At 37.2% G+C, this 14349-nt stretch overlaps 1 protein-coding gene across 5 annotated transcripts in view; it reads left to right on the top strand.

Annotated features, from left to right (window-relative positions):
- PAN3 (poly(A) specific ribonuclease subunit PAN3) overlaps positions 1 to 14349 on the top strand; it is a 114658-nt gene that overhangs the window by 39853 nt on the left and 60456 nt on the right. For all 5 annotated transcript variants that reach the window (XR_013330587.1, XM_077745455.1, XM_077745454.1 and 2 more), the window contains one exon: positions 994 to 1141. Coding sequence is in view for 4 of the 5 variants with exons in the window: in XM_077745455.1 (XP_077601581.1) it covers positions 994 to 1141 (148 nt within the window). In the remaining variant the exon portion in view is untranslated. The remainder of the gene's footprint in view (positions 1 to 993; positions 1142 to 14349) is intronic.

The following is a 14349-nucleotide window of genomic DNA, read 5'->3' as shown; positions in this document are numbered from 1 at the left end:
TCTTTGCATAATTAAATTCGTGATTCAGTGTGTTTTAAACTTAGTTTATATGTACGCATAAAACGTGGGCTGAAATGTGCACTATGCTAAATTATCTCCTTGGCTGGCCTTTTTTGAAAGCTGAATTCAAATGATATCATTAATGACTCTTTATTATGCTTAGGCCTTTAGAATTTTAAATGGTCAGCATTTCGGAAAAATATTTTGGATCTGCATTTGTTTTACATGGACAAGATATAGTCCATTTATGAATTTGATATATGGTCTTGTAATGTTTCAGTAGTTCTTAAAGCCAAAAGTACCATGCCGCTTGACTGTGTAAAATGTTGCAGCATAGTACAGCTGTGAAGAGAAATGTTTTCCATGTAATCTCGTAGTAAAATACTATGATAATACATAATAAAATAGAAGTTACATGTGATGCTTGTAGGCATTGAAAACTTTGGAGCCTCTGGGACATTTTTCTCATATCTGGATTCCCCCCAGGTCTTCCTTGTTCTTAAATGTTTTTCTTGTCTTTTCTCTTTTACTTAAAAACATGGGACCACAGTATTGGGGAAATGCCTTAAGTGCCTATAAAAAAGGAAGTGAGTTATTTTGGAATAAAGGTACTTTTGACCTTTATCCTGGTAGAAGTGGTTTAAAGATATTAAACTTGAAACTTGTTGCTCAGTTTTGAGGTAGTCTCAACCTCCCACTTCTCTAAAATGTATTAGAATAGTTTGGTAATGATGGGTATTTGACAAGGCAGATTTTATATTTTCTGGGGTTAAATTCTGCAAACGAAGTAATTAAAATCCTCAAATTTAATTAAAATATTTCCTTCAAGAAATTTAATTATACCACCCCAAAATATGGAAATTAAAAATGCTATAAATTCTTTTAGTAACAACTTTTACTCAGTAAATAAAGCACTGTGGAGTAATGCCTAGTAGTTCAATGTCTGTTTTGGGCTTAAAGTGTGTTAACTTACTATATTTGATTTTTAAATAGACACCAAATCCTACTGCAAGCGAGTTTATCCCTAAAGGAGGACCAGCCTCCAGGCTGAGTAACGTGTCCCAGTCCAATATGTCTGCCTTCTCTCAAGTTTGCCCTCACCCCTCCACGGGAAGTCCTGCTGCTGCTGGATTAGCACCAGGTAAGTTGAGTAACTATTTCCAGTGAGTTCCAGATAACGTCTGTAAGCACCATTTGCTATTAGTTTATCAGAACTGAAATTGTGACTTGAATGATTCACATTTGGACACATTTTGAGTTTTATGTTCTCAGCTTTGGTACCATAGGTCAAGTTTGTAGTTGAAAATTTTAAAGCAAAATTTAAATATGCACAGAAGTTATATATAAGCATGTTTAAAAGCACAGAAATGTAAGAGAGAAAATGGTTTATTGTGAAAAATATCTACTCGGACCGTAGTATTTCCCTATTTTTTAAAATCAGTAATAATGCTGTTTCACTCATAAACCTTCTGTAAAAGCATCAGAAATAGAGTATTGATGTGTGTATATGCTTCACAGTCTTTTATAGTAAATTTCTAAAAAATAATTCTGTATCATTCTGAATACAAGTTTAGATGTATTGCCTTTCAGGTGTTTGATTATAAATCTATTGTAGTAATTTTAAATTGGGGTGAAGTATCATAAACAGTAGTAGGAAAGAAATGTATTANAATTCGAACAAATGCGCTTATACACCAGGGGTCCTGAGGTACAGTTCACAGTCACCCTTTGTGAATCCTATTTTCTTTGAAATCCCCTCTTTTATCTTAAAAATTAATGCAAATTTCGCATTGTATGCTATAACATAAACATTTATTTTAATATAACAATATGAAATCTTCTTAGATAAATAACAACATACCTCCCTACTGCTCCGTTCCTTAATTAGGAAACCAAGGTATGGAGAATTATGTTCAATTTATATTAAGGGCTAAGTAGGTTATGCTGTGTTTATAAACTGTTTGAACTGCTCACATATATTATGTTTCTGGAACCTGTACTGGCTAATAATCATTTAGTCTTGAATGTTTCAAAACACAGAAACAAAATGAATTATGTATGTACTATGGAAGCCAGAAAGTCCACCTAGATCAGCCTGGGACTAGTACTGCCTCCAGGGCTTAATCCCATTAGTGAGATGAATCACTGGTTTCCGTATGGTTACTGAAGTCCAGGGTCTTTTTGAGATGAAGAATGAGAAAAGATGCTGATAACTTTATGGAGCAGAGCATCTGGTTTAGCATATAAAGTATCAAGTATACTTAGAGATGGAATAACCTTGGTTGCGGAGGATTTTATCAGTGCCTCCTTCCGCCACGTTTTTCTCTCTTGCTCTCTTCCTGCTCCTCTCCCCTTCCTTCTCCATCCCCTCCCCCTCCCCTGTCCCCTTACCTTTTCTTCTACTTTGGCTCTTTCCAGGGTCAGTTGAATATATAAACATTTTCCCTTCTTCCTTAGAGAGCAGTGTCAGAATTGAATATCCCTGGTAGCCTAAAAGTTTTACTTGTAAGTAATATGCTACTGTGATTCTTCTCCCATTGAGGTGTGTTCACATTGTTTACCTGGGCATAATCTACATGTCAGCTATACATCTAAAATTCCTCAAAGATTGTCCAGACTTCTGAGCAGTGTTTATAAAACACTCACAAGAATGGTATCCATATGCCAATCAGAAAACTCAGACTCTCAATGAAGTACCAATTATTTTGGCCTAATGACACATCTTCTCTTGTTTCAAAAGTAAATATTTTGTTCACACCTTTGATCAGACTAGTTCAAGCTTGCCATTTAAAAAAAAATAGGCTTTTTAAATATTGAAAGAGTTAAAATGTCAGAGGAAATTTTAGATCTTGAAAACTTTTAAACATCTTATTAATGCTGTGAAGTTCTTCAGTAGATGTCAGCTTTTGTGTAGGAGGGTGTTTCATTGGTCTCACCTGGGCCACAGCCTAAACGTAGGGTAAAATTAATTACTTTAAAATATTAGGTTAACTGGGAAACTGTTCTGTTCTCTATCACTCTGACATTAAAAAGGTCACTTCTTACTAATGAAAGTAATTACTGTCTGGAACCATTGGAGATGGATCAGTATATCATATTAAATGTGTTCCTGAATACCTATTAATTAAAAGTTATTCTTCATTGAAATGACAATCAACTAATAAGCTAAAGTATTTTCCACAAATACCGGAATCATGAATGGTTTTGCATTTATTATTTCTTCATATTTTCTCCTTTTAGTTAATGGCTTAACACTTTCTGGAGATGAACAAAAAGAAAAAAAATTAAGTGTCCCTTCAGTGTCTTTCATCACTTCTTACCCACAAATGTTATTTTTTTCAAGGCCTGGGAAAGGTTTTTGGTATTTTCACTTTAAAGTTGTAGAATCAGAAAAGCGGTAGAGTTCATATACCTACCTTGGTGATGATTTAATTTATCGTTAATACTTCTTGTCTATCGTAGATGTAACCTGTTAATAATTTTCAGTTCATAAAGTTTCATTTTTCTCTTTTATTTCTATTTTAGAAATTATTGCCCTTGAAAATATATCAAATTACTGTTTTCCCCCCTAAAACATGAAACCTTAAAATTTTTGGCACTCAAATGTAAACTACAGCAATGTCATTCTTATCCTATATGAAAAAAATACATATTTAAATATATCTTCTGACCAAAAATGTAAACATATTTGAGCAAAAATTAAGTGGATAATTAGATTTGAATTTTTCAAATTAGGAGGAATAAAAACATGCCTGGTACACAGTAGACCCAGGGTGAAAAAGTTTCTTTCTTAAAATGTGTTTTTACCACTTTTAAAACCTGATTTGCATTTTTAAAAAGCTTTAATATAAGAAGTAAAACTGTACAAAGTTATTTGAATTAATTCAGAACTAGTTAGGTTTAAAGGGTATTTAAATTGTTAAAACATGCAGCACACCTTAGGCTTCCATCGAATTGCATGCATAGCCATTTCATTCTGCTTTAAGAAATCAGGATCTACAGGCTTAGCTGTTGTGTGCATATTTAACTAAGGACAGTAGCTAGGTACACGCTAAGTATCTCATGAATAATCGTTACGGGAGTGTTCAGGTTATGGTGCTCAATTTGGACTTCACTGTCTTGGAGAACCCTTATAGTTATATGCCTGTTTTTTATTTGTAAACATGCATTTTCCTCTGGTCAGCATGTGTTATCTTCATGGGGATGCACAACCTTCTGAAAGTTAAGAGCCACTGGCTCAACACACACTTAGCAGAATTCATTTCCAGAATGTATTTTAGTAAGAATATTTCGAAAAGTAACAGTTAAAGATACATTTCTTTTCTAGTAGCTCTTGCTTTAGGTGAAGTTTTTGAATAGATCTTTAGAAATGAAAATATGACTGCACTAAGTGTATGAAATGATAGTTTATGGTTTATTTTGTTCCCTGAAAAATAATTTTATCATGAGAGCTAATTGCTTATTGTTTTTTTTTTAAATCACAGATTTACCTAAGAGTGTGTTGACTCGATAAGTAGACCTTGTAAACTAAATCTTGCTGTACTTTGAGTTTAACTGCCTCAGTGCTAACTGCAGTCCATTTGAAAGTCAATTTAGGAGAGGCAGCAACAGGAGCACACATTTCTGGGTAGCGCACTGGTACTTTTGGTGGTTTACTGCACAGTTGGGAGTCCGGATTCGAGCGTCTCCTGATCCACTTGGCTGTGTGTGGACACTGGGGAGGGACAGAGGGAGTGCTTGAATTTGAAACCCATCATGGGTTTATCAATGAGGAAGAGAGCCATACATGGCTCTCCGTATTTTCAAATAATTTATTTCTTTAAGGTGAGGATGGTGCAGATTTTTGGACTGTTAGATATATCTTATTGTAAATTATTAGAAGTGTCAGGTGATTTGGGAAGAAGCATTTAATTATCATACTAAACCACTATTTTTAAATAATTGTACTTGTTATAAATTTTACTGTAATATTTTAGAAAAATCTAAAGAAAATAAGTTTTTAGGTCTAGTTTGTTGAAATAATCATTTCTTCTTATATATTCTTGAGGGTGCCAAATTGAGGGATAAAGCTAGATAATATTGCTTATCTTTTGGCTTGATCAAGGTGGGGGGGGAGGTGACAGGAAAGGAAAAGGGGAATTAATATTTTTCATCATTCTTGTTCCAAAATATTAAACACCATATATATAATCTTATGTGTATATATATCAAAGGGTGCTACTTAAAAATATTTATTTTTGTAGTTTTGAAAGATTTGAGTAAGATTTTTTTCTTAAACTTCTGTGCTAAAAAATAATAAAGTTCTGGGATTCATTAGCTCTGTGGCATTTCATATCATACATGAAGAAATGGAGGCTTAATTCATTTCATTTGCATAGTAGTTGGATTATGGAATAATCTGACAGGTGGTCATTCATTGGGGTGGAAATTTTTGGGGTTCAATAATCAAGCCTTGGGCTTATTTAGAGGTGACATTCTTGACAGGTTCTCATCTAGCTTCTGCTTTGTCACTTAAAGTAAAAAGGAATTCATTGGCTAAGCAGGGTAGCTCAGTGTACATTTGAAAAGCTTGATTATAAAAGAAAGTTATATCTTATGCTGAGCTAAACTCTGTCTTGTCTTTTATCCACTAGTCCTATTTCTTTTTCTGTATTTAATGGAGTAAACCAGAATCTTCCCCACATGATAGCCTTTTCAGGTATTTTCTTTTCTGGCTAGTTATTATGTATGTATGTGTCCATATAAGCGATCAATTTGTATGACTGAAAAACAAGAGAGGGCAAACTGGGAAATATTATTAAAAGTAACAACTTATATAGGCCAGAAATTACGAACTCTTCTAAGTCATTGTGGCTGGAACACTACTGTGGATGAAAGTAAATCCATAGGTATGTCTGCTCAGTTAGCTGTATTACTACTCTGATACCCAGCTAAGAAGTGTGTGTACCTTTGGGAAAATAGGAAACTCTGCTAATAGGTTGAAGGTGTGGTCTTGCTCGTGGTGAATACCTAGTTTCATATTTAAAATTTTGCTGGGTATCTTAGACTCTACATTGAAGTCACTGAAGGCATATAAACTTCAAAATCTATCATTTTAGACTGTTTTGTGTTGTATCCAATGGTATAATTACTGAAAATAAAATGATAAAAAATATCTATGTAATTCTTAAGCATCATCATGTTTTATAGGATGTTACTTTGAGTAGGTTTTCCTAGAATTATTTTCCAGAAGTCTACTATTAAATGGATTCTGTGGGTCAGTCAAGTAATTCTCCCATGATTTTATTTTGATATTTCAGCCTGAACTGATTTCTCTGGGTTATTTTTATACTTAATAACAATAGAGGTAGTTTAGCATTAAATTATTCTTCCAATTTTTAGAAATATCAATCTAGATTTCCTAAGCATATTACAGAGTCCTTAAGAAGGGCCATGTCATTTCTTACCTAGCACAAATTTAGGCATATAGATGATGCCTAATAACTGCTTACTCATTTAACTAAGCTTCATTTTTGTCTTAAGAAAAAAATGTTTTCATTGGTCAGTATCTCTTAAATACAGTGAATTTTAATGATTTCATAAACATCTTTGCAAACGTCTTAAAACCACAACAGTTCAAGAGACTGTAGATACGAGCGGCCCCACAAGAACAGCGGCGTGCCTGTTGAGAACTGGACTGTATCAGAACTAGAGTCACTTTGTGTTTTGAGGTGCTAAAACCAGCGAAAATATTTATAAGTATTACTTTTAAATTGCATGTTTTCCATCTTTTGTAACGACTTTGTTTTTCAGGTATATTCAGCAGAATCACTCAAACCTTTCCAGGTTTTCTAATTGGGATTACTTTCTATATTAAACAATGAAATAAAAATTTATAGTTAAGATCAGGGGTCTCTGAGGTTTTTGCGAAGAGGACCTTTTCATTGTCCTGTAATGCTGAGCTCGTCCTAGCTGGAAACTGCTCTTTGTGTGCATGTATGTGGATGCAGCTGGTGCTGCCCCGGGCCGGTCACTGACAGTAGGACTGTAGAGCCCAGCCGGGTGGGAGTGCCTGCGGGCAGATGGTCCCTCCCAGCTGGGAACCTCAGGAAGCTGAGGCGAGACGTTAATGGCGCTGAGGGGGATGTGGCTGCGGCAGCTGGCTTGGAGACCTGTCAGGTAAGGCTTCATAGCTCCCGGTAGATACCTTTCTACTGGTTGGGGCATCCCTGGTTAATACCTCCTGTTAGGTTGGAGAGTTCTGGTTGCGGACTTCCTGTTGAAGTCTCCTGTACTGGCTGCCTTGTCCCTTACCTGTGGGGTAGGGGCTGGATGGGAGTGGGCCCCGGGGTTCCCTGCCGCCAGAGGTTCAGTAATCTGCAACTGCAGCGACATCTCCTGCGGCCCTTCGGCTGCTTTCCTTGGATCATGCATTGAGTGCCTTGAGAACATGGTGCTAGTTAGAATAAAGTAGCTGTGTGGCTTTGGGCACACACCCTTTGATCCCAGCGTTTTACACCTTTGTTTCTATAAGAAGATGATATCCAATGATTTTAAGAGCCTTTTTAGTGTAAAACTGTATTGTTTTGTGACACGTGGATCTATAGGAGATAGGTACACTAAAAGGAGGCAGAAACGAACACCGTGATGAGAGAGAGGTAGCAAAAGGAGAGAAGAGTTTGATTTTTGTACTAGACCTCAAAGGGACTTTAAAAGGCTTTGGACTTCCTTGACATAGTCTGTGCAAATGGAAAATCTCACCAAGGCTGCGTTTGTATCGTAGGTGGAGATGATGGGAGTTTTGTTTCAGTGGTGTAAGATTCGCATCCGGGGTGACCCAGAGTTGTGTCCTGGTTCTGGATGAACGGAGGCAGAGAGTGCAGATATTAGTTAAATGCCCAAGAACATCCCTGATTCCCAGCTGAATGTAGAAAGTCGGAAGTTGGCCTCTCACTGTATCCCCCCCCCCACCCCCCCCGGGTCCCTTCAAATTGGTTGAGAGTTCAGGATCATTTCTTCTCTAACCTTTTGGTTCAGTGGTACCCGTAGGTCCTCAGTACGGGGGGGGACAGAGAGAGAGAGAGAGAGAGAGAGAGAGAGTGTGTGTGTGTGTGTGTGTGTGTGTGAATAGAGCTACCATGCTGTGTGATCCATGTCTCATTAGGAGCCATCTTCTAATTCTGTAGGAACGACTTGAATGGTGGCAGCTTCTTCTTTATCTTGAATTTTCCATGATTCTTCTCAGCTTGACTAGTCAAATTCATATATGAAAGTCATCTGCTTTCTTATTCTTCTTTGCATTTCAGATGTGCAGTCTGAGTAGAGCATGTGGGAAGGGTCTTCTTAGAAAAGGAGAGGAGTTAAGAGATGTATCTTTTAAAACCCCCAGTGCACATAGGCCTGTAAAACCTAAACATAAATACCAGCCAACACTCAAACATGGACTGCATGTGTATGCTGATAACGTTCATTAGTTCCTCCGGGTGTTTTAGTCATGAATCTCTTACACATTGGTATGTCTGAAATGACTTACTTTCTTATGATTTCATAAATATCTTGTATTTTAGATACAGTTTCCAGATTTTAGATTGGTATTCCTGTAAGTAGTAATGAGTAGCTAATTGTCCCTTTGAGGGGTTTTGTACCTTAAAGAAAACAGTACAGATGGGTAGGATGCTAATACAGTTACTGTCCCCCAAGCTGCCCTCTAGGCTGTAGTTAACTCTGGATTGTAGTCTTACAATACTTACCACTGTTTGCGGTATGGTGGTAGGCTAACCTGCCAAAATACACAGATCCAAACTATAGGCTTCATGTGACAAATATTTGTTTCTTGCTTTTGTAATAGTCCAGAGCAGATATTCAGGTTGTCTGTGATGTTCTTTACCACATAGTCAGGCACCCAGATCAAGTGGTTTCTAGGCATCAGTTCAGTGAGCTGGGAGAGGAGGAGCATCAGTGGGAAGTTGGTATGGACAAGCTTGGAAATTATCTCCTGTCCCTCAGCAGGCACCAAACTATGAGCTTCTGTTTTTTAAGCAGTTAGGTTACATTTCCTAGTCTTTGGATGCACAATTTTAACAGTTGATCCTGGTTATCTCCTGTGTATACATTTGAGGGCATTGTCTCATTTGCATCTTTGATATCTATTTTAAAGATATTGGCAAAGACGCTACAATAATTGACTTGTTGACAGGAAATGCAGCTTTCTAGCATACTTGATTTTTTTTTTCATGTCAGAAGCTTTAATTTTCAGAACTTGAGATTTTCAGCAGTTTTTCATGGAAAGACTTTCAAAACTTGTAGTACTCTGTTGCTGCAGATAAAGTATAATCCTTTCTGATGGCTAGTGGTCAGCTCTGTGTGCCTGCCTCAGTGATTGCATTGAGCCAGAATACAGTTGATGTCCTTTGGATATCAATTGGTAGAGCAGTTTGTTTTAAGTTATAGAACGACTTAGATTCTTTGCCCTTTCCCTTGTGCTCTCACCCCCGTATGTTAGATTATAACTCCTTGAAGGTAAGGCCTTTTTCTTGCTCTCTGAATCTGTTAACGTGCCTGAGTTCAGTGCCCTGAATTGACATACTCAGGCAAGTTTATTTGAACCATTTAGTGACTTCTTAGTGGCTTTTTATGGATGACTGTGTGGTGCTGTCATTAGTATTTCTACCATGAGGATAGTGGTTCTCAGATTTGAGAGTCTATGACGACCCACCAGAGTGCCTGTTAACGTAGCCTTGCTGAGTCCCATCCCCAGAGCTTCTGACTTCATAGGTCTGGGGGAGCTGGGGAATTTACTTTTCTAATTTGTTTCCAGGTATGCTGTAAGATTGCTTTTCCTGGGAAGCCATTTTGAGAACCACTGCTTTTTTAGTGCTTTATGCTGTCTTCTTTCCCCTTAGTGTGNGAGAGAGAGAGAGAGAGAGAGAGAATCCCAAGCAGCCTTCACACTCAGGGAGCCCCCAGGCTCCATCTCAAGACCCTGGGATCATGCCTGTCCTGAGCCAAAATTAAGAGACGTTCAATTGACTGAGCCACCCAAACTCCCCTTTTTTCTTATAACCCCTTTCTTCTAATCTGGTGAGGGCTGAGAGCATACATACACTTTTTGAGGCTACTACTTTTTTTTTCAAATAAGAAAAAGACTTTGAGGGGCACCTGGGTGACTCAGTAAGCATAGGACTCTTGATTTCAGCTCAGGTCATGATCTCACAGTTTGTGAGATGGAGCCCTGTCCAGGGCTCTGCACTGTCATGAGGGAGCCCTCTTGGGATTCTCTCCTCCCCTCCTCTCTCCCCTCTCTCCCTCTCCCACTCCCTCCCTACTCTGCCCCTCCCTGCGAGCACCCATGCGTGCACATGTGCACTCTCTCTCAAGTAAATCAAAGAAATTAAGAAAGAGAAGAAAAGAAACACACTGAGTTAAGGACTTGAATTGTTGCCTGTGAATAAGGTATATGGGCTTTAAATTATTCTTTGAGGCTAGTTTTTCTTTTCTAGTTATGAGTGTTCTGAATAACTGAAGTGATCAGATAAGTAGCCACTGAACTAATTGTTACAGGGGTTACTGAAGCTCATTCAAGAACATAAACACAATAAAAACTGGGCAAATGGGGATTTCTTCCACCTTAGTAATGGTAATGAGACAAAAATAATATAAGTTAATTATTGTAATACATCTCATTTTTCATAACACCAGGGCTCTTTATTTTTTATTTATTTATTTTAACATTTATTCATTTTTGGTATATATAGAGAGACACAGAGCATGAATGGGGGAGGAGCAGAGAGAGGGGAGACAGAATCTGAAGCAGGCTCTAGGCTCCGAGCTGTCAGCACAGAGCCTGATGCGGAACTCCAATTCACAGACCATGAGATCGTGATCTGAGCCAAAGTCTGATGCCTAACCAACTGAGACACCCAAGCGCCCCAGTACCATGGCTCTTTAAAATTTTAAACCTCATGGATCTTAAATGAGTAATTATTTTTCAGATTTTTTTTTTGACATTTTTATTTATTTTTGAAAGACAGAACAGAGTGTGAGCAGGGGAGGGGCAGAGAGAGAAGGAGCACAGCGAAGCAGGCTTCCGGCTCTGAACTGTCAGCACAGAGCCCGACGCGGGGCTTGAACCCACGGACTGTGAGATCATGACCTGAGCTGAAGTCGGACGCTCACCCTGCTGAGCCACCCAGGTGCCCCTTGAATCAGTGATCACATATCTTTTGTTTACACATTGCATTTTAATATGTATGCTTTACAGTTTTTATGTAGAGACCAACTAAATTGTTATTCATGTTAGAGAAATAAGAGAGGCGTTTATTGATTCAATCAACATTTTCTTGAAGTCAGACTTCAATTTTTGTCTCAAATTTAGTATTAGTTTTTATTCATTGGAAAGAAACCCAAAGTTAAAATTATATTAACAATATTGATCTTATTATTTTTGTGAATGTCTAGAATTTTTTATTATCAGACACACTTGTCTTGGAGTAAGTTTCTTGTTTATAAACAATGCAAGCATAACTTGTCATTATGAATGAAGAACACCATTTACTCATAGACATTCACTATCACTTGGGGGGGAAAATGGTTCTTTTGATCCAGAAGAGTTAGGTTTATTAGGAAATACTTGTCCTCTTCCCGTATCATTTTAACCTTTTGTTTAAACAGTCTAAGTGTTATGATTTAAAAGATGGCCACCATTGTAGAGGCTAGGGAAGATCCTGCCATTTCAGATCATTTGGCCAGGTTTAGGAACAGGCAGGCCACTGTTCTGTTTCTTCAGATAGTATAGTGATCGAGTTAAGTTAGCTTATACCACATTAAGTTACTATACAGGCTAGAGGGTATAGTTCTTAAAATTACAGTTCAAACCCAAAGAGTGGTTTTTAAGAATGTGGATAAGTTACTCACATTTTTAGAGGTTTAGACGCTGTAGTCTACATGTAGTCAATATTCTAATAGTATTTGTCAAATTATTTAATGAAAACTCATGGAAATAAGGCTGTTGATTGAGGTAAGGCTGAAGTTAGGCCAGAGGGACGACTACTGTTTGTCGACATGGGAAACAAAACAGATGTGTAGGCTGTGGTCTCCATCAAATTTTTAAGAGTGTGTAGTGGATGGACCTCGGGTTGAATTCAGAATATGAACTCAACAGTGTTTGCCTGACTTTGGGAAATGAGATTAAGTAAATTTTGTGAGGAAGCTGTAGGGTGCTTAATAGATTTTTCAATGCTTTTAGTGTTTCTAATGGCCAAGTAGTCCAGATACTTTTTATCACAAGTATATATATAATCAGACAAAATGAATTATGATTATATAAAATCACTTGCCCACATTTTCTAGATGTTAGGAGAAAACCAGAGGTGGAAACTGAGTTATATTTATTTTGGCTTGATCCACATGGCTTCTACTAAAGGTTATTTGTGTTAAAAAAAAAAAAATAAAGGGGGCGCCTGGGTGGCTCAGTCGGTTAATCATCTGACTTCCCTTCAGGTCATGATCTCGCAGTTTATGAGTTCGAGCCCCGCATTGGGCTCTGTGCTGACAACTCAGAGCCTGGAGCCTGCTTCAGATTCTGTGTCTCCCTCTCTCTCTGCCCCTTTCCCCGCTCATGCTCTGTTTCTCTCTTCTCAAAAATAAACATTAAAAATAATAATAAAGAAGGAAAGCTTTTTGGAGTGTGTTGAAACTTTTTAATTGTGTAATGTAATGAAGAGAAAACATTTGTGCTTTTCATCAAATATAATTTTTATAATTAAAGTGTTACCATAATTCAGTAGTTAGAGAAACATTTTGTGCTCTTTCTTTATGTCTTCTTACAAGTAAAAAATAATACTGGCTCTTTATATACTTCTTAAAAGAATGAACAAGAATATATGAGATGTCTTCACAGTCCTATTTAAATAATTTTTAGTTCAATTTTTTTTCTTATGGAGTCTTTAAAAACAAGATTCAGGTTTCTTGTACTCCTTAGTATATTAGAAAGCTTAAGGATGGCAAAATAAGCATAGAATCAGATATACCACAAGTACTAGAGGTGCTTTGAATCCAAGGTTCAGTTTACCATGAATCTAGATTTTGGACTGAAAGAGAAGAAAATTGTTCTGTCACAGTGTTAAAAACGTGTTTCATTTGTAGCTGATGATTTGATTCTGTTCTGCTCTACATGGGATGTGTCTGCATGTAGGATGTGAGCTCTGCTACCTTCAGTTAAAAAAAAAAAAATCTCTGAGGGCTGCCTGGTGCCTCAGGTCATGATCCCATGGCTCCAGAGATCAAGCCCTGTGCTCTGACAGTGTGGAGCCTGCTGGGGATTCTCTCTGTCCTCTCTGCCCCTACCCCTCTTGTGTGCGTGCTCGCTCTCTCGCTCTCCCTCTCAAAATAAATAAACATTAAAAAAAAAAAAAGACATCTATGAAATACAAACTTCACTGGGAATTTAATTTCCATAGGTATAAAGATGTAATATCTACAAATTTAGATCTTCTGCGTATTAAGAATCAGAGTAAGGGGCTCCGGGGTGGCTCAGTCTGTTAAGTGTCGGACTTCAGCTCAGGTCATAATCTCATGGTTCGTGAGGTCAACCCTCCTCATTGGGTTCTGTGTGGACAGCTCAGGGCCTGGAGTCTGCTTTGGATTCTGGGTTTCCCTCTCTCTCTGACCCTCTCCTGCTCACGCTTGCTCTCTCTCTCTCAAAAATAAGTATTAAAAAATATTTTAAAAAGGAATCAGTGAGTTTTTAGGTAAGATACTTATTAATTTGAGTTCTGACATCAACAACCTTTATCCACAAAATTGTTCAAAATATTTGCTTTTATTAGGTGAAAGCTGTAATCTGTGAGGAAAATAATTTATGTGTAAGATCTAAGGTGAAATCCTGCCTCTGTTATTAAGTAATAATATGTAGGTCTGTGAGTGTACATATTTCTTATCATTTTTATAGAATAAGTTTTTTAGGTTAGTCCCAGTCCAAGACTTCTGCCTGAATTTATAGGTTAGAATACTGTTTACCTCTCTCCCCTCCCCCCCTTTTGATTAGGTTAACAGATATTTAGAAGGCTTATTGTTAAACTAGAAAATGAGAATTTAAAACCAGTAATTTTAAATAAAGTCACATATACTGGTGTAATTGGAAGAATTGGAGATAGTAACTTTGGATGGTTGCTTTTAGTAATTGTGAAGTAAAAGCATTGGGAGAAATTCGGTTAATAACCTTACATACCTAAGTTATTGATGGTGAAATCTTAAAACAATTTGAATAAAGACGCTATAAACAGGGTAGAGTTTTCTTTCCTTGTCTGATTTATAGTTCTGTAATAGAGTGTGTGTGTGTGTGTGTGTGTGTGTGTGTGTGTGTGTGTGTGT

This window comes from Crocuta crocuta, unplaced genomic scaffold (assembly GCF_008692635.1).
Source record: "Crocuta crocuta isolate KB4526 unplaced genomic scaffold, BGI_CrCroc_1.0 scaffold258, whole genome shotgun sequence".
NCBI lineage: Eukaryota > Metazoa > Chordata > Mammalia > Carnivora > Hyaenidae > Crocuta > Crocuta crocuta.
This window is presented reverse-complemented; position numbering and strand designations above follow the sequence as displayed.